General features: G+C 39.2%; 2 protein-coding genes and 1 long non-coding RNA gene across 12 annotated transcripts in view; 2 read left to right on the forward strand and 1 right to left on the reverse strand.

The window, feature by feature from the left end:
- Nucleotides 1–4,883, forward strand: part of pou2f2b (POU class 2 homeobox 2b) — a 44,172-nt gene extending 39,289 nt beyond the window's left edge. For 7 of the 9 annotated variants that reach the window (XM_058747873.1, XM_058747870.1, XM_058747875.1 and 4 more), the window contains one exon: nucleotides 40–4,883. In XM_058747873.1, coding sequence (XP_058603856.1) covers nucleotides 40–341 — 302 coding nt within the window. In that variant the 3' untranslated portion in view covers nucleotides 342–4,883. The remainder of the gene's footprint in view (nucleotides 1–39) is intronic. The other 2 variants (XM_058747878.1, XM_058747879.1) reach the window with 1 other exon arrangement.
- Nucleotides 4,884–9,211: 4,328 nt separating this feature from the next.
- Nucleotides 9,212–23,479, reverse strand: LOC131521537 (uncharacterized). Of its 2 annotated transcripts, none has more exons than XR_009266311.1 (4): nucleotides 22,721–23,479; nucleotides 12,146–12,343; nucleotides 11,868–12,015; nucleotides 9,212–9,591 (listed from the first exon to the last, which is right to left on the reverse strand). It is a non-coding gene; the product is annotated as an uncharacterized LOC131521537 (long non-coding RNA). The 2 variants fall into 2 exon arrangements; XR_009266310.1 differs by lacking the exon at nucleotides 22,721–23,479 and adding an exon at nucleotides 20,981–21,201.
- erfl3 (Ets2 repressor factor like 3) overlaps nucleotides 21,290–25,801 on the forward strand; it is a 49,479-nt gene continuing 44,967 nt past the window's right edge. The window contains exon 1 of the mRNA XM_058746357.1: nucleotides 21,290–21,862. Within this exon, the coding sequence (XP_058602340.1) occupies nucleotides 21,841–21,862 (22 nt within the window). The 5' untranslated portion in view covers nucleotides 21,290–21,840. The remainder of the gene's footprint in view (nucleotides 21,863–25,801) is intronic.

Genomic DNA, 25,801 nt, shown 5'->3' on the forward strand with positions numbered 1-25,801 from the left:
TCGTTGATGTTTGTGAGTAATACTGTGTTTCTTTCATAGCTCTAGCAGCCAGTGGTGGCCAGCTGCCCATTTCCAGTCTTGAGGGCAGCAGCAAGGTGTTAATTGGTGGTTCTGGAGGCCAAGGAGCAGGTCTCCCCTCTTCCCTCTTTCTCAACCACTCCTCTTTGTTGCCCATGGCAACAGGCACCGGCATGGGATTGGGCAGTTCAGCTCTTGCCAAAACCTCATTTCCTGTCACAGGCTGCATGAGTCCCTCCCCTTGCTCGAGCCCCGTCTCTTCCTGCTCTTCCGGCGAATTGCTACACAGCCCACACTCGATAGGAGGGGCTAAAATCGAGTGACGTTGCCCAAGGCCAATCACAGGAGGAAGAGGAGGAGGAGGAGATGATGAAACCTTACCTGTCAACCAAAGCATCTCATGATCCCCTCACTCCCTTTCGTTTCCTCTCGTTCACACTCTCTCTCTTCCGCTCTCCCGCTCTACTGATGCCAAAAATATACAGAGTAGAAGAGGGGAGAGATGGAGAGACGGAGTGGAAGGAGGAAGGAAGAGGAGAGGAGGGAAAACGAAACCAAAAAAACACCATGCGGCTTAGCTGGACGCAGCCAAATACATAAATAAAAGGAGAACAATAAACTATGTAGTGCAGTAAGAAGAGGACAAAAAGAGATCCTTGAGCACCAAAAACAACAAAGAGAACAAACTTTACAGTGTGTTAAAAGAACTCTTTGAAGCAAACGTGTGGAGTACTGAATACCAAAAAGTATAATGGAACTTTGAGAGACTCACTATGACAAAAAAATACAAGCATACCAAAATCTCAAATACCAAAAACAAACACCAAAAATACGGATGGAAAAGCTTTATCCAAAGGACCTGTAAATAGCCAACCGTCCAGGACCAGACCCAGTGACAACAATCCAGCCATCTCTGAGCTCATCATCATATCTGCCACGCAATCACATCATTTCTTTCATGTTTTTTATGATTTAATTTTAAATATGAATGAGCCGGACTCCCAATGCTGTTGTGTTTCTCTGGTTCTTCCTCATTCTTGTCTATTTTTTTTTTTCACAGAAGTAGCAGAGTTTTCCATCTGTCTTTATTGAATGTTTCAGTACATATGATCATCATCATCATCATCATTCCATGTCTTATCGAGCATATAGAGAGGATTGGGTGGTTGGTCTTTGATGTTCATCATATTAGCACTGCATAGCTTGATGCACTTGTTTGTCCGATGACATGAATGTCGTATAGTGTAATAAAAGTGAGACCAAGCTCCTCTCTAGCTTTCACGCCTCTAGTTAAGTGTAAATACTCTCATTTCTCTCTTAATTAAGTGCTTGCATCCTTCCTCATTCCATTTCATGCCTCTCTCACTCACTTTCTCCCTTTTGAATACCAAAGCGATCCATTCACACATGATCAGTTCATCATTCACACGATGCAGAAAGAGATCGGGGGCCCAAACCTTGACGAGGCTGCTCTGGTAAGACAGCATGGCAACTTGGGAAACTGTCATGGCGAAGGGGCTCCCATCCTCTCTGCTTCTTCTACAAGCCAAAAAATGAAGCAAAACTTCACAGCCAGCCAAACTTCCCATAAAGGAAAACCAAAAACGAACCAAGCCAAAAAACGGATGGAGGAGCAAAGTGAGTCGCTGTACAGAAAAAGAGTATCCCTTCATGCATCTCTGGACCAAGGTCACCCAGAACCATGTAGCAAGGGATCCGCCTCTGCCTCCTGTCATTCAAACTCTTCCTGGTCCTGGGTGGTGGGATCTTTGATGACCTCACTGGACTCATCTGAAGAAGATGTTTCGGGTTCATTTGGGGGTTGGGAGGGTTGTTACGTTTGGTCTTTTCGTTTGGTCTGTTTTGTGGGACTTTTCTTGGCTGTGTGTGTAGATTTGTGTGCTTTCGTTTGGGGAAAAGATATTCACGTATTTGCGGAAATCTCATTTTTTACGTTCCTTACTCGTTCCTATCTAGTTGTGTTAGAGACTCTAATCAGGTGGTTGAAACAATACTGTGAAAATTCAGTTCAACAGATAAGAAACCAGGATAAACACGCTCAAGTACATCCAAAGAACCAAAGCTGAGTATAAACAAGCTTTAAAGAGAACCAAATATCACATACACAACAATTTATATGCTCTCATCCACCTTACCGTTGTATTTATATCGTGCTGAAATCTGTAGTCGGTGAGCGCTGCAGGTTCAACGAGGGATGGATTCATGAAGTCAGTTCTCTACGTTACCGTATAGTCCAAATGGGTCAGTTAGTGCTTCTATAGATTTTGTAGTAAATGATCTATGTTATAATGCTTACTAATTGCTAATGTATGGAAGAAAAACATTGTGAAAAGATAAAAAAATGTTGATATTTACTTAGACCAAAAATTCACACTATCTCTCTTTTGGGCTTTTGGGTTTTCTTCCTCCCCCATTTAAAATTTTTTTTTATTATTTATTTTTTATTCTCCTCTTGCTCATTTGTGAATTTTCTTAACAAACCTTTTTTTAATTATTATTAATATTATTATTTATTTAATATATTCCAGATGCTGTTTTGTAGTGGGTGTGTTTGAGGCACCAGATTGTATTCAAATGTAAACTTCCTTTGCCAAGGCGACCTTTCGAACCAAATCCATCGAGAAATGCAACCGTCGGTCCTGACGGGCCGGCCGCTAATTGACAGCGTAAGGGCGGATACTTGTCTTCTCGACCTCTTAGCTGTTCCTTACTGGACAGAGCCTGTGGGGGGGGAAACCTATCAGGGGAAAAAGCAGCACTGTGTTTCTTCTGCTCAAATGTTTCGGTAGCATTCATTCAACGCTGAAGTAACCTTCCAGAGTAAAAGCACACACTGCCATGGCTTAGAAGGGATAAGGTCCTATAGGAGCGTGCATTGTATCTGTACATACCTGTCTCGCCACTGCTGATGTTAGGGATGGTGTTGCTATGGTTACTGTCGCAAAGGCTACCAATTGTGACGGCGTCGAGCGCAGTGCGAGCGCAGTGCTGCCGTGAGCCTTGACCTGAAAGCTTTAAACAGCTACAAAACCAAAAACTTTAGGAGAGAGGAAAGATGGAGGGATTTGGTGTTCCTGGATAGAAAATACAGCGGAATGTATGATAGTGGAAATGTATCAGTGCTCCATCTTCCTCTCTTTTTGCTCTCTGCCTCACTCCTCCTCCTCCTCTTTGTCCTATTTCTATTCCTGATTTGCTATGTATTTATTTTGTAGCGTGTCTGTTGTTCTGTCTCCTGGTTAGGAGGTGTAGAAGAGAGATAGTTCCTCATATACCTCACTCTCTTAACGACAAACCAAATAGATGAATGCTTTAAAACAGAGAAGTAGGGGCCAAGGAGAGGTGTTTTCATAGGCCAGGGAACATTATGAAGACTCAAAGAACTTCACTGATGCGCTGGCACGTTCACTCCCTCGGCCCCTGGGACCACTTTTCCAGTCACCAAACACAGGGCAGGACACATACACACACCTTTTCATATATGTACACACTTGTGCATGTGTATATATATATAAGTCAGAAAGGTGACTGAAGAGCGGGCGGCGACTGTTGTTGCTAGGTGACAAATTTTATGTCTTAAAACGCAGGAGATGTTAGAGAGGAATATAAGGGGAACCCTTTCAATCTTGCGTTATCTTTTCTCTAGCTTTCCTTCTTACCGTTACAGTCAGGCGCAGTTCCGGACGTCTTAAAAACTTCGCGATGTTGATATGCAAGTAATAGCTGCAGCGTAAGGGAGCGTGTTCAAAGTGTGAGTCTCAGTGGCGTGAATCTCCAGAGAATGATACCAAAGCAACACGTCGTTCTGAGACCGAGCACAACACACACGCTCCCTAAAATCCTGCACACAATCGCAGCGTTTTTCAATTGATTAATTAGTAACAATCGGATATGGGTGAAAATTCCCGAGAAAAAAAAAATAAAATAAATCATAGCATTTGAAAAGGCCTAAGAGAACTGCAAATATGAGTCTTTTTGTTCTCATTTTACTCTCTACTTGTTGTTTTACCTGCTCTCTCTCTATATAGTATACATTAAAGAAGAAGAATAAATAAAAAAAATACCAGCTTCAGTCCAAAGGTGTTTAAAAAGATTTTTAAAAATAGCAAAGATCTTAAACACGTCTAGTTAAACCAAAGAGCTACACTAACACATCCTCAGCTGTTTTCTTTTGTCTCTTTTCCTGGTCACCTAGCAACCCAGTTTCTGAAGGTATACTATAACCTCAACTATCCAAAGTATCATACGATGAAGATAATGATGAAATGTATATTTTTAATTATTCATTATTTGGGGAAAAATCTTCATGGTGATGATGATGATGATGATGATCTTAAAGAAAAGACTTGTTATGTCTGTGATAAATTTTTGTTTCCGTTTTTGGGGGTTAGTGGTGTTAATCTGTCCCCTGCATCTTCTCCCTGATTTCATGTTCGCTGCTCACTCAGTGCGTAAATGAGAGCGCGTGGGTGCGTCAATGTCTGTGCGTACATATGTTCATGTGAGCGTGAACGTATTTTACACTCTAAAGTCGGACAGATATGCGGTTATTTTGGCATATGTGCGTGAATGTGTGCGTCTGTTTTGCTTGTTGATGTACGCTGTCATGTTTCTACCCTTTCCATCGTTCCTTTTTTCTCACTTGAGTTGAGCAGTTCCTTTTTCTTCTCTTCTGTCCTCTGTGTCTCTCTTTTTCTCCCTATGGTGACAGGTTAGCCTTTTGGTGTAATTATCTCTGAAACCAAAAAATAGTTGACAAATAACTCGCTTGTTCATTGTACAGTGTTGTTCATTTAAAGTCATTTTTGTAACTGAAAGTGTTTCACTCATCTGAATAAAAACGGTAGAGAAAAAGAACAGTGCATGAAAATGTTGTCTTTTACTTGTGAGTTTATTTAATCGCTGTGTGATCCAGTGTGTAATGCTGTCGCTCCGTGTTTGGCCGCTGGGGGGCAGCAGCAGCCACATGCTGTTCTCCTTCATATGGATGAATCATCCGCAAGATCTTCTGCCTCCACATGGTGCCTCAACTTAGTCACCTTCTCTTCCCCTTGCTTCCTTCACTCTCTCTAGATCTATCCGTTTCTCTCTTTTCTCCCTCGTTTTCCACTTTTCACAGTTCTCATTTGCTCATCTGACTCATAGGACATCTGGTCTTTGCCAGACAGCTCGTCCTTTACTCATGTTCTACTCCTCTCCAATTTAGACGATTAAAAATCTCACCTTTTTAAGATTGTGTCTTTACATCTGCTACTTAAAAAATAAAAAAAACAACAACCAAAGTTTAACTCTAGTTAGGAACCGAAAGTTGAGCTGATCCGTCCTTTCCACATTAAAACGTATGTTGGTAAAAAGTAAAATTAAGTATAGCCTATATGACAAATCAAAAATTATTATTTTAATGAGTTCATAATGTCAGAGTATTTAAAGCAACCGTATGAAGTTTAGTGTGTTTTGAGACTTTGTCTGCGTCCCAATGTGCACACTATCCATCCTAAATTCTATGTGATATTAGTAATTTTCAATACTATTTAGGGCAGATAGGGTAGACAGTATGCACATTGGGACGCAGGGTTAGAGACCTCTAAGTGAGTGGAATCCATTGCCGTAAATACATCACTGTCGTAATTAAAGTGGATACCTGTACGTGTCCATTCCTTGCTGCCGTAAAACAATCCTCCTTTCTCGCGGTATTTCGTACCCGCTCACCAAGGCATGGCGTGGGAAAGAAACAGAAGCGATTAGCCTTATTAGCAGTAGGTGTGCCATGAAACTTATACTTTAAGGATAAAAAATAAAAACCTTACAATTGTTTTAATTTAACCTACACGTTAAAATAGTTCACTATGCATATTACTTTTGGCCAAGCTTAATGAAACACTGCAGATTGAAGAGCCCTGATTTAGGAGCCTATATATCCATCACTTTAACTTACAACTCTACCTATTGTTTTTACCAAGTTATTTCGCACTTGTTTTGTGTACAAGCAGATGAGTTGAACTGTGGAAACTGTGCATCACTGAATGCTAGGAGGTATAGCCTACAACATGTCAGCGTCACAGAAACTTTTCTGAAAATTTGTCCTGAGTTGAGTGGGTTGGATGTCATGCTGCTACAAAGTTGTGGGGAGGCTAAAAGCAAAAAAATGCCTGTTGTGTTCACAATGACACTGACATTACTGACAAGGAGGATTTTGTTAGATGATCCTTTCCCACTTACATTATGTTAAATCCAGCACAAGGTGCATGTTTCTTACTGGTTTCTTACCAGCATGTACTGGTAACACTGTAAAAAGTGATGTTGACTTAACTTAAATAAAAATGAGGAAACCCGTTGCCTTAAAATTCTTAAGTAAATGATGATTAAAAAAATAAGTTAAGTGATTTTTTTTTTAAATTATTGTTTACTTAATAATTTTAAGGCAACGGGTTTCCTCATTTTTTTTAAGTTAAGTCAACTTATCACTTTTTACAGTGAATAGATTATTTGGGGGCACTTAAATGCGTGAAATAGAGTGCAACAGTCAGGTTCCGGAAGCAAAAATCCCATTAATTATCTCCATAGGGGAACTGGCTTTTAATTACAATTTATAAACCTTTAATTAGTCACATGACATATACTGCTCAGGTTTGGCCGTATTTCAATTGTGGATTTCCACTGAGAATGCTAACAGTTAAGCTTGTCAAGGTATCATTTACCACCTAAGTCCAGCGCATAAGTAAATGTGATTTCAGTCTGCAGAAGCTGTGAGATGTTTACAGATTGGTCACAGGATGCGTCAGTCATCTCTATTCCCACTCACAATCTGCCTCAGTCAGACTCTACCCGCCCACTCACAGAGACAGGTGGTCAATCTGTCGCTTCAGTGGCACAGGTGTGTGTTTGCGTGAGTGTGTAACAGCGCTCCAAGACAGAACAGATGACGGTGGCATTTCAGGTGTGTAACAGGAGCACAGTAAATTCCACAAACATGGGGCTGGAGCATATGCTCTTTTGTTTATGTTAGATTATCAACCATAACACTCTATCTTTGTCATGGAATCCTGCAACAATGATTACAAGCTAAACAAATGCAGACTGTCAGTGTGGGCTTGAGGAAATCATCTGATGTTTAGTGTTTCAGAGGACATTCTCACACAAACAATCAAATTTCCTTCCTCTATCTGAGTGTTTTCACACCCTTCCCTGAGCTGCCGCACCTGCAGAGCAAACAGTGTCAAAAACTATTCAACTTATGACACCATTCTTAAACAGCTATTGTCATTCAGTCTAAACACACAAATGGTCAGTGATCAACTCTATTAGACACACCTATGACCTTTGTGAGGAATGTGTGCTTGTGATTTAGACATTTTACAGGCATTCAAACCCTCCCAAATGACTTATGACATGGTTTCATAGCAGAAATATACAGCATCTACTGCTTAGTACAGTATTTTCTAGGTAACAATTTTGTCCACAGTTATGGTAGTTGCTCTGTGCGACTTTTGCGTGATCCTTTAGCTGAACTATTCAGTGCCTGATTAGAAATCCTATAGAAATCCTAATTTTATGTATGTCAATTAACTGCTATCGCAACTATTAAAGGGATAGTTCACCCAAAAATGAAAATGATTTACTCAACCTCAAGTCATTCTAGGTGTATATGCCTTTCGCCTTTAAGATGAATGCAGTCGGAGTTATATTAAAGGGGTCATGAACTGTCTTTGTTTTTTTATTTTGTACTATTCTTTGAAGTCCACTTTTAATGTTCTCAATATTTAAATAAAACCCCATAATTTAGAAGTAATAGGCTATTTTCTGTCCTGTTTTTGACCCTCCTCATCAGAACGCTCTGTTTGAATAGCCGTGGCGGATTGTAGACTCGAACATAAATGCCCACTGCTATGATCGGCTAACGTTATGTGTGTTTGACAGTGTACATTCTGCTGTGATTTAGGTCAAAAACGCATAAATACTCATATCAAACGGTCTGTAAGAAGAGACAAAGCAATAGTGACCACGTAATAATTCAGATCCAATATAGTCAGCACAGAATCGTCTTCTAGTTTCAATCTTTTTGAAAATCCTGCGTCGAATTGTACCTTGTTTGTAATCGAATCCGTGGTAAAATGAAGTGAACAAAGGACCAAGTTCTTACTGACATGGTCTGGATCTTCATTAAAAATAAAGTTAATCCACACTTTCCTAACATTGGGATCAGAAGGAAGGAAATACAAACACTGTTTTTCCACAGCTTGGCACTGCACAGCATCTTGTTGTCTTCAGAGCCATCTTTATCGTTTGGTTTCTGCATAGACCTGCACGTTTGCCTCGCTCGGGGCAGGGCTAAACAGGCAGCGATGTAGAAGCAGGCGTTGATCTTATTCTGCGGAGGCGGTGCTTATCCACACTATTACATCATAGAGTAGAACTTTCCAAAACCTGTCATTTTGGCCTTCAATATAAGCTGTTTTTAGACTAACGTCAAAGTTTTGAGTTCTGAAATTAACAGGATGTTTACAGTACAATGACTCTTATATGTCAAAAGATCAAGGGAATTATAGTTGCTTAGATCATGACCCCTTTAAAAAATGTCCTGTCTCTTCCAAACTTTATAACGGCAGTGAATGGTGGTTGAGATTTTGAAGCCCAAAAAAGTGTGGCCATCCATCATAAAAATTATTCCATATGGCTTTGTGGGGTTAATAAAGGCCTTCTGAACGCAAGCAAAGCAATGCATCTGTATAAGAAAAATATCCATATTTAAAACTTTATAAACCATAATCTGTAGCTTACTCTAACTGTCGTACGTGCGTTCATAAGACAATGGTGTTTCAGCGGATGATGTAGGCATAGTGTAAATATATGTGATCAACATGGAAGCGCAGGGGAGAAACACCGGTTACGAATTAGGATTTGAAAAGAAAAATGTCAGAGAACCAGCATATGCTGTTTTCTTCAACAGGGAAATACAAAAATAAATAAATAAATAAAAAGAGCATAAACAACAGTACGGCATACACAAAATGGAAATATTTGATGACAGAGAAAATCTTGTGTAGTGATGCCCAAATTGCACCAAATTGATTTGTTGGACAGGTAAGGAAAAAATTATTGCGTGTGGCATTTATATTTAAAGTAGGCCTACATGAAGGACATTAATGCTAATGCTAGTTAAAGAACTTCTGGATAAGTTGTTTAATATTATAACATATAACCAAAGCAATAGACTGTGAAATGAAACATTTCTTGTTATTTGTGTTGCCACAGAAATCAATTTTTGAATCAATTATCTGCAATGCAAATATCATGTGACTAATCACTTGGTACATTTAAAATGGTAACAAAAATTGTTATGGTAATGCTGAGAACATAGACCCAAACCCTTAATTAATGACAGTCTTGAGATGTGATGGATGATGCTAACCAGCAAAACTTAAAACTTGCCGAACTCAAGGGCACATCGCTGATACTTTATGGATCTTCCCTTCCAGAGTTTGAAACGAGCAGCTTTGGGTTACCGCCATCTGTCTGGAACACACCACCACATCTTGTCAGTTAATGCAGATCCTACGAGCATGAGACACACAAATACACAAAACTGAGAAAATATGGGGGTGTCCCACATTACACATGGACTTGGTGAGTCATTAGGAACATCTAGTGCCCACAGTATGAATTTGGTACCTACACAGATTTCCTATCTTTGCGATTAGCCCACACACGCAGAGAATAACGTACATCTGTCATAGCATGTTACAGCAGAAATGCCTAAGGTCTCTTCAGCTTTACAACCATAGCAAAGTCAAACAGCTTTATAATCATTTTGTCCTGAGATGTACCTTGAGGTGGTGAATGCTGAATAGATTTTGAATAATCAGAAAATGTTTTTAGCAATGAACTGCTAAACTTTCATACTTGTCATTGAACTGTCTGAACTGCACAGTTCTTGCAGCTCAGCATACAGATCGCTCAAAAATTATTCTTAAAAAAAGCCCTCATATTGTTCCATACCAGCATGCAGTTATTGTTTTATGTGCAAATGTTTAAGTTGCTAGAAATTTACTACACAGATATTTCTATTTAACTATTCTACTTTTTTTTTTTTGGCTTGGGGTCAAAATTTGGCTGATCGGTATTGCACATTTAGCCCCCTGCTGGTAGATGTTTTAACTACATCATTCGGACCCAAAAATTATCTTTCTTCAGAAAGTAGCAGTTTATGACAGGAAGATGATTTTGGTAAATTTTCAATGGATCCTTTTCACATTTTTGGGGTTCTCAGAAGCGGAAGTCATCATAGTTGGGCAATTTTCTATAGTGGTGAATGGAAACTATAACAAATATCTTTTTGTGCTCCCATTTCCTCCATGATAGTGTTTCTATGACTTTAAAAGAGGGATAAATATTGAGAGACTGATTATGTTGAAAAAATGTATGTGTCTCAGCCATTGTATTAGAAACATTTACACAGTAGTGTTAACTAATGTTTTTTTGTTTGTTTGTGTATTTTTTTTTTATTTTTTTTTGTCATTTAATGCCAAGGTAGTACAACACAAAGTACAGAGCTATAAATGTAGATTAAAGGGGTCATGAACTGAGAAACCAAAATTCCCTTGATATTTTGACATATAAGAGGTTATTGTACTATAAAAACATCCTGTAACTTTCAGAACATATCGAAGCCAATCGGCCAAAATGCCAGCTTGTGGAAAGTTTTACTCTATGATGTAATAGTGTGGATAAGCACCGCCTCCTCAGAAGAAGATCAACACCTGCTTCTACATCGCTGCCTGTTTAGCCCCGCCCACCAATTTGCGCATGTAGTGTTTACGAGCGACGCGAGGTCTATGCAGAAACCAAACGATAAAGATGGCTCTAAAAACCAAAAGATGCTGTGCAGTGCCAAGCTGTGGAAAAACAGTGTTTGTCTTGCCTTACTTCTGATCCCATTGCTAGGAACGAGTGAATGATCTTTATTTTTGATAATGAAGATCCAGACTGCGTCAGTAAGGACTTGGTCCTTTGTTCACTTCATTTTACCATGGATTTGTTTACAAACAAGGCACAATTCAAAACGGGATTTATAAAAGATTAAAACTAAAAGGCGATGCAATGCTGACTATATTGGATCTGACAGTAATGTCGCAACACAAGTGTGTGAGTAACTGTTTTTGTTACGTGGTCACTATTGCTTTGTCTCTTCTTACAGGTAGTTTGATATGTATTGAGTTATTTGTGCATTTTTGACTTAAATCACAGCAGCATCCCTCTGTGAGGAATGTACACTGTCAAACACACACAACGTTAGCCAATCATAGCAGTGGGTGTTTACTTCCGAGTCTACAATCCACCACGCCCAATCAAACAAAGTGTTCTTATGTGGGGGGTTAAAAACAGGACTAAAATAAAAAAAAAAAAAAACAAAGGCAGTTCATGACCCCTTTCAGGGTTTTCATTTATATGAACACAAGTCATCACAGTCTGTGAAAAGGGTCCATTCAAAGACTTTCAAGGTAATGCATTCTGGGAAATGAAGTGTTATTCCACTGTGGTCCACAATGTGTGTTACAAAGTGTAAAATGGCAGTTAATGACAGTAAATTTCTTTGAATTCCAGTTCATTTCAATACTACTTCCTTACATTCAATCGGAATTCTGTTTGCTACCTCAATTCTCGACCCCGATGTATAGGGACATTTTATGAGTAATATCCTAAAACAGTTTACAGCATAAGTTCCAAATGTTTGATATGAATCTGAAGTATCTGTAAAACAGAAGTCCATTTTTGTGCATCTGTCTATCTGTGAAATGTCATGTAGTGATTTGAGACGGCGCTTGAATTACACGAAGTTCAGCAGCTGGTGTACTATCAGCAGCAGTGAGTAGAAGCCCTGTGGTGACCCCGCTTTAGGCCTGGCATGCTGCTAAATCGGACCTCTGATTAACTCCACGCCTCTGAAATGACAGCTGTACCGGATACAGATCCATTGCGCTGGAATGAAGGTACGGCAGCTTCAGTAGTGGAAACAGTGAACTGTGCCAATAGGAAGAGTTTGATCCTAAGCAAGATACTGGAGACACCATCAACACACACTGTGTGCTTAATATAGCAACTGACATACCTCTATGTCGCTCCTCAAATATCACAGGCCTGTTACTCCGAGGGGCTTCAGGTTGGGTGTGCAGCGACATCGCATTCTGTTCTTCAACTTGTACTCTTCGTTTCCCTCTCTCTCTCTTCCTCCCCTCTTTAACCTGTCCTCCTGTCTCCCCCTCCAGTCTCTGTCCTTGGCAGAGCAGTGTGTGGTAATCCTATTACTCTTGTGTGAAAACCAGCAGAGAGAAAGAGAGGGTGAGCGGGAGAGAGGGATTGTCAGTTCTCTGTTATAGCAGTGAGCAGACAAAAAGCACTTTAAGCTATGGAACATGACCCTAAAGACTGAGGGAAGAATACAGGGATGAGAGAGGAGGGGCGCTAAAGGGAGATGATGGGATTCCTGACAGTTGGAGCGCCAAACTTGAAAATAAACATGTTCTTTGATGACAAAGAGCCCATTGACATGCTCTCTCGTCCTTCCACTCTCACAAGGAGACACGCAGATGGAAAAACACAAGTGGATAAACTCTTCTTCTTGTAAATTTGTAAATTGTAATTCTTTAGCTGTATTCATCTGTCCACATAAAGTTAAGTTTATTTACATTTTGTTCATTTAGCAGATGCTTTTATCCAAAGTGATTTGCAACAAGCAGTTCATCTTAAGGACGCGATTATATGAGAAGTGCATTTCCCAAAATCATTGTTAGCTGGTTGTTAGTTCCACTGAACTCTATTGGTAATGATGGAACTTGCGGACATAGTTTTTTTGGGGGGAAATGCACCCCAGAATAGTACAAAGGAAGCATGTAAGATATAGTGATTTTTTTTTCTACTTGTCTAATAAAGCTACACATTTTCTGGTCATATGGCAACAGTTATGTTTTTTGGCTGACTTCTGTCTTTTTCTACAAATTTCACGTCATATTAATTGGTCATTTTCAGTTCAGCTTAGAAATAAAATCAGAAATGTGAGAATGACACTATAGAGGTATTACAAAAATGACCTGAAATATTTTCAACATTTGTCATTATGTCTTGAAATGTAAGTAAAATGACAATGTCAAGTGAATATTTGATGTTCAGCGTACTGAACGTTCAGAGTCACTGAGCAGAATTTTATAGAACAGCAAAATATTACACAGATTGCATGGTAAAATTATTCAAATAAAGCTAATATTATTTAAGCTGCTACACAAAATAAAAACATTAATGTTGTTTATTACATGTTATTGTTGCAATGTTGTTATTACATTATTACATATCGTTCATCAGTGTTACTCATGCAATGACAATCAAAGAGAACGTATTAAGCATACGTTCGTTATTTTATTCTATAATTATTATTTTATTCACATTTTGCTTAAAGTAATTTTTCATTATTATATTTATTAATATTGATATTGTTTCTGATTAACCCTTTAGTTCAAGATTTTATATGCAGTAGACACAACGCTTTAGTTGTGCAACATTAATAAAAATATCATAGTATAAAATTTGATATCCAGTATACTTATTTGTTCCCCCCACAGAAAACAAAGCAGAACTATTGTGTTAACGGACTTAATTTGCTTTTTAAATACACAGCAATTAAAAAAAAAAATCATAATTAAACATCATGAATTTAATAATAACAATTACTACCAATCTAAATTTGAAAGCGTGTAGCATGATGCATGAGGACGGCATGGTCTCTCGTTCCTGTGGAATTGCTTTCCTCTCTTGCTCTGTCTAATAGATCCATCACTTTTGTGTGCTTCACTCCACTAGGAGGCCAACAGATAAAGAGGTACAATGAGGCCCTCTTAAACAGAGTACTCTCTCTTTTACCACCTAACTTGACAGTGCAACAACACACATGGGTGAAAAAAATGCAGTGCATGCTAGCACATATATTTGTCTTCAGGACTCTATCTTCTGAGGAAAATCAGTGCCACACAGGAACACTTCTTAATATTGAGACCATGCACTTTGATTAACTGCAAAATGGAGGGAGGAGAGACTGAACTGCATGTTCAAGGGTGTTGGGAATCACTGTAACCCTCCAGCATCTGTCTGTCACCCCGATTTTAAATGCTGATCATCTCATAAAGAAGAACAGGGATGTTAAGCTGGCGGGGCAGGGGGACAGAAGAGGGGGGTTTCCCCCACAATGCTGCAACTGAGTAAAATCACCAAATTACATCAAACAATGAGGGCAGGTATAATGAAATGAGAAGGATGTTTCTGTAAACGATCTTTTAAACCAAAGGCTTATGCTTAAATACTTTAAAATAATGTATATAGTGCCTCTGTATTCACTTATTTACAAAACAAAAAGTATTTGTAATGCATAAATTTCACCAGAGTGAAGGGAAATGTGATTTTATATGGCAAGATATAAAGCAACAACTAACTCTGACTTTATATCTTTCAGTGTGACTTTGTTTTACACAACTGTGTCTTAATATCACACGAAATCACTGGTTCTTTACAACACGGTCTAACATTAGTCTTTGTTAAAGTTAAAAATAGCCCACACGTTTTAATATCAACAGAAACAACTTTTGATTTTAATAATTTTGTAAATGTTGAAGTTAACTTTTTCATTGTGACATTGAAGTGTTTCACTTAAGTATTTTTCATTGTTAGTTCATGTTAACTTTTGTAAAGTGTTACACAGTCAATGTCAAAGCGGAAACAGTTTCCATACAGAAGTGAAAGTATACAAAATAGTAGGGGTTTCCAAACGTTTGACTATAGTGTTTCCCCAGTCACTCCAGCTTTTTCTATGTTTGTGGGAAGCCAGAAGACTTTGTGAGAGAGCTGCTGGTTATACCTGAACATAAACAGAAGTGCGGAGGAGAAGGCGAGTTGTGTGTCAACACATAAACACACTGCATGTGAGAGCCAGAACAGTGAGGAACTTTTCTTAGAAACTGATAACCTTGAGTTTACTGTGCTAAAAGACTTGACGTAAAGTCCAGGACTCAGGAGTGGAAGAGAATCAGGAGAGCGGAGGACGAGGAGGAAGCGAAGGTTGATGGGGCTAAATAATGGTGTGGATGAATAATACAAAAGTGAAGGAAACAGTACAAGGATGAATAGGATGAATCGGACCAGAATGTACTGTGCCTTGGCAGAGAGACAGAGAATGTAGAATAGTGATTAAGCAGTTAGCAGAACGAGAAAGAAAAATTTTCTTTCAAGTTGAAGACATTTCAGCACACTGGGAAACAGAGATACAAGAGAGAAGGAAGTAGAAAATAGAAGATGCAAGTGTGAGAGAGAGGAAATGGAAAATTGTGTGTAAATACAATAGTAGATTGTATTTATTGTTCATTACGGTTAAAGGAAATTGCCCATCCCAATAACTGCTCTTGTTTTCTTTCCTGGGGAAAGAAAACAGAGGGTGTCTCGGACAGATGTGACAGCACATTTCCAAAACACACACACACACACACGTTCACACAGACTGCAGCAGCAGCATTATGGAGCTGAGATGCTTATCTGAGGTACGTCTGTTTCCTGTGACCAGAAATGACTGCTGACACTCTACAGCCTGACAAGCACAAATAACAACAAGAAGCACAATCATGAGAACCATACAACACGCATAACGACTCACAGCACAATGACAACAGTTTCCTCTCAAAGGAAAGGGCAATTGATCAGGTTAAAGCTCATAAAAGCACAGGCCATCAGACCATCCTGGCAGCCTTGCATTAACGTTCCCATCACGTAGATTTGAGAAAATTTGATGAATTGCTAAAAATTTAATTCTAAACCAGATGAAATGTTGATACTTAAAGCAGTGTTATTCTAACAGATGTTTTGTTTATGTTGTGCTGGCTGATATGTATAGTATGTGGAAGCCTGTTTCCGCACAGAATTTTTAAAAAAGGTGAGAAAAAAGGCAGAATTGTGAGGGGAAAAAATCACTGCTAACTTTTTTTTATTTTTTAATATGCGGTGCAAACAAAGAAACAGAATTGTGAGATATAAACTTTACATCTTGTAAATCTGCCTTTTTTCTCGCAATTCTGTTACTTTGTTTCCACCATGGAATAAACAAAATAGCAAAGTTTCATTTTGACTTTTTATTTCACAATTCTGTCTTTGTTCTGGCAGTTGCAAGTGTATATCTCACAGTTCTGACTTTTCTTCTCAGAATTGCAAGTTTATGTCTCACAATACTGAGCTTTTTTTTATTCAATTGCGAGTTTCTGTCTCGCAACTTTCAGTTTATATCTTGCAATTCTAAGAGTCTCAGCTCTGAGAACTGAGAGTCTGAGAATAAATTCATTATTGCGAGGAAAAAGTCGCAATTACCTTTTTAATTTGTTTTTTTCGTGGCGGAAACAGGCTTCCATGGATATGTCAGCCATCTTAGATTTATACTGACACCTAGTGGAATGAATGCAGTATCATGAAAAGCAATAGTTAGCAACATTATTATTGTTTTTACTGAAAAAGTGTCTGATGATGGTTGAATTATGTTATTTCAGAAAAAAAATTTTTTTTTAAAGGAGAAATAAAATTACTTAGTGCACTTTTAAAGATATGTTGTCCCCTGTTTTCTAGCAGTAGGATGTACTAAACTAGAACAGGAGACATGCTACACTGCTCATGAGAGACACCACATTTACTCAAAAACTGTTCTTCAGTGAGGGAGGGAAGGGGGTCCTTTTATGATTCAGGTGCTCAGTTTTAAAACAGGATGTATATGCTTGAGCAGATGGATCACATTCAAATCATACAGGAAATGAACATACACGCTTTCTCACACTGCGCACTTCTCATTCTCTCTCATGCACGTGCCAACAGAATTCAATGGGATTGTGGTCATTAGGTCATACGATTCTGTCTTACTGGCAATCTTCATGTAATCATGAGACTTGAGGAAGGTCATGTTATATGTTTCTGTATCTTACTTCTCATCTCCCCTTTAATAATTAATATGAATTAATATAATATAAAAGGGGTGGTGAAATGTGCAATCTCATGAATTTATGTAGCCTATGTTTTTATAAATGTATGTGTGTGTATACAGTGCCTTACAAAAGTATTCAAACCCCTTAATTTTTTTCACGCTTTATGTTAAACTACTATAAATTACTTTTTTCTCCATCAATCTACACTCCATACACCATAATGACAAAGCAAATCACAGGTTTTTACAATCTTTGCAAATTTATGAAAGATAAAAAATGTAAATGATTCCGTTGCATAAGTATTCATACCCTTATCTGGGACAGTTGTAATTTAGCTCAGGAGCATTCATTTTGCTTGTAAATGTTACCACACTTTGGGTGAAGCTAACCTGTGGCAAATTCAACTGAATGGGTATGATTTGGAAAGGCACACATCTTAATAAAAGGTCTAACAGCTGAAAATGCATATTAGAGCAAAGACCAAGCCCTGAGGTAAATAAACTGCCTGTAGTGCTCAGAAATAGGATTGCATCAAATTGCATCTGGGGAAGAGTTCAGAAAAAATTCTGCTGCATTGAAGGTTTGTTTGTTTGTTTGTTTATTTGACAAAAAAAGTAGTGAATACACTCAATTCGTCAAGGATAACACAATAAAGTTTAAAATTTAACTTTCATAAAAAGGTTCACAGAAGTATGTCGCCTCCATTATCCATAATGGAAGACGTTTGGAACAACCAGGACTCTTCCTAGAGCTGGCCTCCTGGCCAAACTGAGCAACTGATGGAGAAGGGCTTTGGTTAGAGTGGTGACCAAGAACCTGATGGTCACTCTAGTTGAGCTCCACGATCATATGTGGAGATAGGAGAAACCTACAGAAGGACAAACATCGCTGCAACACTCCATCAATCTGTGCTTTATGCCGGTGTGGCCAGACTCAATCCTCTCCTCAGTGAAGACACATGAAAACAAACTTGGAATTTGCAAAACAGCACTTAAAGGACCCACAGACTGAGAAATAAGATTCTCTGGTCTGATGAACCTCAATTCCAAGCATCATGTTTGAAGGAAATCAGGCACTGCTCATCACCTGCAGAGTACCATCCCAAAAGTAAAGTGTGCTGGTAGCAGCCTCATGCAGTGGGGCTGTTTTTCAGCGGCAGTGACTGAGGGACTCATCAGAGTAGAAGAAAAGCTCAGTGCACCAAAATATAGAGATAGCCTTAATGAAAACCAAGTCCAGAGCATTCAGAACCTCAGACTGGGCAGAAGGTTCACCTTCCAACAGGACAATGACCATAAGCACACAGCAAGAGTGGCATAGACAACTCTGTGAATATCCTTGAGTGTCCCAGCCAGAGCCCTGGGATTGAACCCAATCAAATATTTCTGGAGAAACCTGAAAATGTGTGTCTGCCCCCATCCAACATGACAGAGCTTGAGAGGTGAACAGGCGAAGTGAAGAATGGCAGATAATTGCCAAATGTGCAAAGCTTGTCGTATCATACCCAAAATACTTGAGGCTGTAAAGGTACTTCAGCTAAGTACTGAGTTAAGGGTTTGAATACTTATGCAATGTACTTATTTCAGTTTAAAAAAATGAATAAATTTACAAAGTTGTGGCAGTTCTGTTTTTGCTTTGCCATTATGGTGTATGGAGTGTAGATTGATGTGGAAAAAAAATAAAATAATTCAAAGCAGTTTAACAAAACAAGAAAAAAAAAAAAGGGGTTTGAATACTTTTGCAAGGCACTGTGTGTGTGTGTATACAGGTGCTGGTCATATAATTAGAATATCATCAAAAAGTTGATTTATTTCACTAATTCTATTAAAAAAGTTAAACTTGTATATTATATTCATTCATTACACACAGACTGATATATTTCAAATGTTTATTTCTTTTAATTTTGATGATTAGAGCTTACAGCTCATGAAAGTCAAAAATCAGTATCTCAAAATATTAGAATATTTACATTTGAGTTTGAATAAATGACCATCCCTACAGTATAAATTCTGGGTATCTCTTGTTCTTTGAAACCACAATAATGGGGAAGACTGCTGACTTGGCAATGATCCAGAAGACGAACATTGACACCCTCCACAAAGAGGGTAAGTCACAGAAGGTCATTACTGAAAGGTGTGGCTGTTTACAGAGTGCTGTATCGAAGCATATTAAATGCAAAGTTGACTGGAAGGAAGAATTTGGGTAGGAAAAGGTGCACAAGCAACAGGGATGACCACAAGCTTGAGAATACAGTCAAGCAAAGCCGATTCAAACACTTGTGAGAGCTTCACAAGGAGAGAACTGAAGCTGGAGTCAGTGCATCAAGAGTCACCACGCTCAGACGCCTTCAGGAAAAGGGCTACCAAGCCACTTCTGAACCAGAGACAACGTCAGAAGCGTCTTAGCTGGGCTGTGGAGAAAAGAACTGGACTGTTGCTCAGTGGTCCAAAGTCCTCTTTTCAGATGAAAGTAAATTTTACATTTCATTTGGAAATCAAGGTCCCAGAGTCTGAAGGAAGAGTGGAGAGGCACAGAATCCATGTTGCTTGAAGTCCAGTGTGAAGTTTCCACAGTCAGTGATGATTTGGGCTGCCATGTCATCTGCTGGTGTTGGTCCACTGTGTTTTCTGAAGTCCACAGTCAACGCAGCCATCTACCAGGAAATTTTAGAGCACTTCATGCTTCCTTCTGTTGACAAGCTTTATGGAGATGCTGATTTCATTTTCCAGCAGGACTTGGCACCTGCCCACACTGCCAAAGGTACCAAAAGCTGGTTCAATGACCATAGTGTTACTGTGCTTGATTGGCCAGCAAACTCGCCTGACCTGAACCCCATAGAGAATCTGTGGGTATTGTCAAGAGGAAGATGAGAGACACCAGACCCAACAATGCAGATGAGCTGAAGGCCACTATCAGAGCAACCTGGGCTCTCATAACACCTGAGCAGTGCCACAGACTGATCGACTCCATGCCACGCCGCATTGCTGCAGTAATTCAGGCAAAGGAGCCCCAACTAAGTATTGAGTGCTGTACATGCTCATACTTTTCATTTTCATACTTTTCAGTTGGCCAAGATTTCTAAAAATCCTTTCTTTGAATTGGTCTTAAGTAATATTCTAATATTTTGAGATACTGATTTTTGACTTTCATGAGCTGTAAGCTCTAATCATCAAAATTAAAAGAAATAAACATTTGAAATATATCAGTCTGTGTGTAATGAATGAATATAATATACAAGTTTCACTTTTTTAATGAAATTAGTGAAATAAATCAACTTTTTGATGATATTCTAATTATATGACCAGCACCTGTATATATATAACTTGAATACACTTTTCATGTTTTTAGTTTCTGAAATTGATTTGTGTGTGTGCGTGCGTGCCGTTTAGTTCTTTCAAAAATAATGTTGGACTGTTTTTTTTTTCTAAAAAAGTAGGAGCAGTTACTAAATTACCAGTTGTTGGAATCAACATTAACTAAGGTTAACAAATGCTTTTGAAGTATTTTTCATTATTCGTTTATGTTTACTAATGTAGTTAACTAATGTTTACAAATGGAACCTTATTGTAAAGTGTTAACTTATTTTTAAATATCATTTTTGAAAAGTTTTTTTCTTTCAGGTTAAATGTAGTATACTATATAAAAAATATCCTGATGTAAAATGTATGATATTTATGAAAAAAAAAATATAATAATTATTGTTACCTTGGAAAATATGTTGTAGGCTTATTTGTCATTGGTCCTAACACACACACACACATATATATATATATATATATATAAATCCTTTATACAACTATATGTATGTATGATACATGAGCCACAGAATATTTGACATTTTGTTTTGATAGAAAATATTTGAGTGGCCAAAAGTGCCCTTAGTGTTGAGTCTCTGATCTTGCGGGGTACATTCCGGAAATCATAATTCGATGCACTAGCTATTAGCCTACCTCTCGATGGGGGTAGATAATAGTCATTAAATGAAAGAGAACGAGGGCTAATTAGCTCGAAAAACACTTGTTGCTGACGTTAACGGGCGCGATGACGCTGAATCTCAAGTTCTCGTAGGACGCGGATGTGATGTCATCACGGACAGTGGCTATGGCGGTCTCCATAACAACGCCTCGTGCTGCAGTGACGCCAGCCCCGGCTCGTGGTGAGGGGGCGTGACTCAGCCGATGCCCCGTTCCCCTCCTCCTCCTCCCCCCCGCGTGTGGGCGCGAGCGAAACACGACACCAGAGAGAGAGAGAGAGAGAGAGAGAGAGAGAGAGAAATGGGGGAGGAGACAGCGAGTAGTTTCAGACTAGGGAGAGTGGAGGAAGGAAAAAAAAAGTCGGTGTGAAAGAGAGAATGGGAAACTGACTGATATACTGCGAATGGCGAGCCTCGGGAGAGCAGATGACAAACTAACACAAGGATAAAATGTTGCAAAAATCATCAGCTGAGATCAAGAGCGCGAGTTTGTAACAGAGAGACGCGGAGCGCTGCTTTCCTGCGGTGTTGGGATTGTATCGATCGCTCGCGGGACAGACGGGAAAGCGCTGTTTCGGAACTCCGCTGCACCCCGTCCCGTCCCACCGCGCCAGTGGAAGTACCGAGCCGCTTCTCAAACTCAGCGCTGTCGGTCGGGGGTTTGGAGGGATCGCAAACAGAGGCCAGAAATCGTTCCGCGGGAGCAACAAGAGCGCTGATCATTGGACAAAAGTTTGGCCTTTGGGAGACGGGGGTGCGGGAGAGGCCGAGTCTCGCCACTGCTGAACTGACAACTTACCCCAGCTCGCTGTGTGTTAGGGGCAGATAACTTTCACCATGAAAACCCCGGGGGACGCGGGTAAGTTACCCAGGCATTCATTATCAAGTGCTGCCAACTTCTTTGACTTGTGAGCTTGTTGAGTGTATCGAGTCAGGATTTTACAAAACATCAGCTTTATTCAGCGATGTCAAAATGGATGTATTAGTTTCATGACAACTGACTTTTACTTTTAGAAAAGTTGACTTTTTACACGATTTGTTACTCTGACATGTCAACTGATTCACTACTGGGGCATTTTTATTTTTTGTGGTTTGTATTACATGGTTAATCTCATATGTGTTTATCTCGTGAACTTGAATGGCAGTTTTCAAATATTAAAACTAATAAATAATGCAGTCAGTTGTCCATTCATTTTAATAACCTCAAGTGTCGCGGTGTAGTCCAGACGTGTAGTCCAGCTGAGTCTGTTCATTACGGTAGCCCTAATGTTAACAAAATCTCAAGTTTGCGGTTTTACTTTAAATAGTTACATTCAAACCTAATGACCGCTTCATTTCAGTTTCTTCCAGTCCTGTCAGCGCTGAACCTGTTGAATGGCTACAACTTTAAAACAGCAGCTTGTACTTCTGTCGTTCTTAGAAGTATGTCGAAATCGATGCTGTGAATTCCCCGCAAAATGTTAAATACATTTTTTCCCCCAAAATGTTCCTCCTCGCGCTCTGCGCCTGTAGCAGGAGCATGGCACATTCAAAATGGAAGCCCCGCTTTCTCACCGGAGTATTTAATTGGCATGTTACTTTGTTTACAAATGGACCGCTTTACATTTGCTCCAGTTTCTAGGGTTTTAAATATAGACCTTTAAGCTTGTAAAGTGCAGTGAAGCCTAATAACACAGAGCTGCGCACTAATATCCCGTTAGGTGAAAGGATCGCCTACTTTTATGATGAATGCTTTCCAGTAGTTTGAATTCACTTTAGTCATTGTTAGCATACTTGCAGCAAGTATTCATTTCCTAACATGCATCTACTTGTCCAGTATGCACTTGAGAAGTTGCTACTGTCCCGCCAACTACAGGAAGTTTCAGTAGCCGCGCTCAGGAGGCCTATTGTGGCATGTTTGGGAATCCATGTTGAGACTCTCTCGCTTTCTCTCCCTCAATCACAATAATTTCTCTCACATCACGATTTTCTCAGCGGTCGTACCCCGCCACCCACGCAGCTTTAAGTTTTATGGGCTTTTATTTAACTATTATATTCATCAACGCTGCGAGCGCGCGACGTTATCACCGAGTGTGTAAGCGCGCGACGCGTTTGTAGTTTTGTCTCGCGCTGTAGACTGGCCTTAATGAGGTTCGTCCGGCTCTGCGTGAATTCTTACCACTTCATGGTCACTCTCACTTTTTAAAACTGCCTTTCCCTCCCTCACAAGTAAAGCTTGTTGTTTTTAGCTGAACTCTTCATTTTTGTAGTATGTAGGTTGTTAAATTGCAAGTAGCCTACTTTTGTTTATCATCTTGTTATTTCAAGAATACCAGTGACATCTTGGCCAATTGCAAATGATTATATCTAAAATCCCTCTAGGCCCTCTTGAATTGTTCTGATTGTGAGTTTGAAAGCCTGGGTTAGCTAAAGTTATTTTCTTTAATGTTATTAATAAAGAATATTACTATATCCCAAAGACTCTCTGCATGTGTGCCAGTTGTCAATGAAAATATCTAAAAGGAAGGCATTACCTCATAAGTTCATTATATATGCTGTGATACCAATATCAACACATTCAAAAACCACATTTTACTTTCAGCTGTGATTTGTTTTGCCAACATTATCCAAACTTTTCCCTATATGGAATGTATTTTTATCTAAGAAGGTGCATAAAATTTAAATTTGATGAAGGTTTTGTGGTTGACCTCTCAACCTGCTCTAAAATACATACTTGCCTTAATAGCACTGGTTTTCCCTTTTTGCGAGATAAAAGTTTCGTATCACACATATCTCATCTTCAGTCCACAGCCGATGGCATTTTTATGTATGTTGACTTTGTGAAGCTGAACGTCAGCGATGAGGTGCAGAGACGGGATGAAATGTTGTTTTAAGTCAGGTGGCAATAACTACTACAAGTACCTTGCGGTTTTATCATTCTACGGCTGTGCAGGCCACATTCTGACCTCGATAGTTACGAGGTGAGCTCAGCTGCTGAGTATGCAAGCAAGTGAGCAAGCAAGAGAGTGAGACGAAGATACAGTACTGAGTATAGGATGTGGTTTCCAAGTGCTTCACTCTTTATCAGATTTTAGTATCTCTTCAGTCTGTTACCTGCAAACACCCACAGCGGTATAAATACGTAGCGCATTTTGGTGAGAGAGCATTTTCTCTGAAAGCCGTGGTTTGTTATGAGAACAGGAGGTGACAACAGCGTTGGTATGGTGTGCATCCTGATAAAAGTCATGTGTGTGTCTGTCAGTCCTTGTAAAACTGACACTATCGACTTCATCAAAAAGCTCTCGCCACATGAATCGCATTAGATAAGAGACTCTGCTCTTATCAGTTCCTCACTCTCTGACTGCCACTTTGCATGAATTCAGAGAATGATGCGCACCTCTTCAGGCTTCCTTCTTTTCCAGGTGCTGTGTGTCTGCACAAATAGGCTTCATCTGACCCTGGCTGATCTCGTTTCCTCTGTAACATCTGAAAGTGTCTGTGGTTTAACTATGGTCTAGCCATCAGGCCTCAGTGTGTATTTAGTACAGCAGTATCCTGAATGGCTAACCCTGTAATTTGTTGTCTCATGAGATGGTCGTGAAGAGTCAGTGGTTAAGACTGCAGATTTAATTTGTAATATTGGTTAGTTATTTTTCACAGAGATAGGTGTTGGCCATCAGTGTCAGAAATGTATTCAGTATTTGCCCCCACAAGTATTTTATGAATTCACTTTTTTCAGTCATATTGTGTCAACCTTGTCAATAGCCTAAGTTTTAAATTGTTTAAGCATTTATTAAAATAAATTCTCAGTGCTTAATTACATAAGCTGCTATTCATTTAAATAAATTAACATGCTTTCAGATATTCAGCACAGTTGCTAATATTTGCTTTACGCAATAGCTAAATAAATAACAAATTTATATTGAGTAACTTACATTTTTGGTGTTTTAAACAAATTGAGTAAATGATTCAATGACTCCATCAATTAGTCCCTTGTTTTGTTCTTGAGGGAATCAGTGGAGTTGAATGAATGACTTAAGTGAATAATTCAATGATTCCCTTATAAAGAATTCCACTCAGCCAATCAAATTCAAGTTGTATAAATAAATTTAAATAGCAAAAAAAAAATCTGGCACAGTTTTCATGTTGCTTTCTCTATTTATTCTACATGTTTGTGAGTGTGTCATTGTCATGCTCACTGTAAGCTGGTTTCCATGTAGGTGTAATAGATTGTTAATTTGGAATAATTAGCAGCCTTTTATCACTCGTTCACATTGTCACACAGGAGACCGTGTGCTCCATTTTAGTCAGTGTTATGCTGCGCAGCCGCCTCAGTTGTTCAGGTCTCTCTGGAACCAGTTCAACATCAACAGGCACCTCTCTATGTTTACATGCTTATGTATCCTGTTCGGCAGCATGTGCGTGTGTTTGTGCGAGACAGCCACCGAGCGAACGTGTTTTGTATTTTCTGCACTGTCTAGTTTCCCATCAGGCCCATCAAACGATTGTGCCGTCATGCTATTTCTGTGAACGCCTGTAAATGTCACACACATAGACAGGATTTTCCGTTGACATTGAAGTGTGAGACCGTATTAAACGCTGCAGCGATAAAGTCTGTACTTTTTTTCTTACACCGCTCGCCTTGGGAGAACTTGTACCTCGATTTGGGAGCGTTGGGAATAAATGTTTCACTGGAAGTGTACGGATGGTGTATTTCTAGGGATGAATGAGGTCCTCTGGGGTTGAATAGTATTTTGTTTGTTTTTACCCCTGGAGAACAATAATGGTGTGTCCACCGACAGGGGAGCACAGTGGTTTG

This window comes from Onychostoma macrolepis, chromosome 16 (genome assembly GCF_012432095.1).
Source record: "Onychostoma macrolepis isolate SWU-2019 chromosome 16, ASM1243209v1, whole genome shotgun sequence".
Classification (NCBI taxonomy): domain Eukaryota; kingdom Metazoa; phylum Chordata; class Actinopteri; order Cypriniformes; family Cyprinidae; genus Onychostoma; species Onychostoma macrolepis.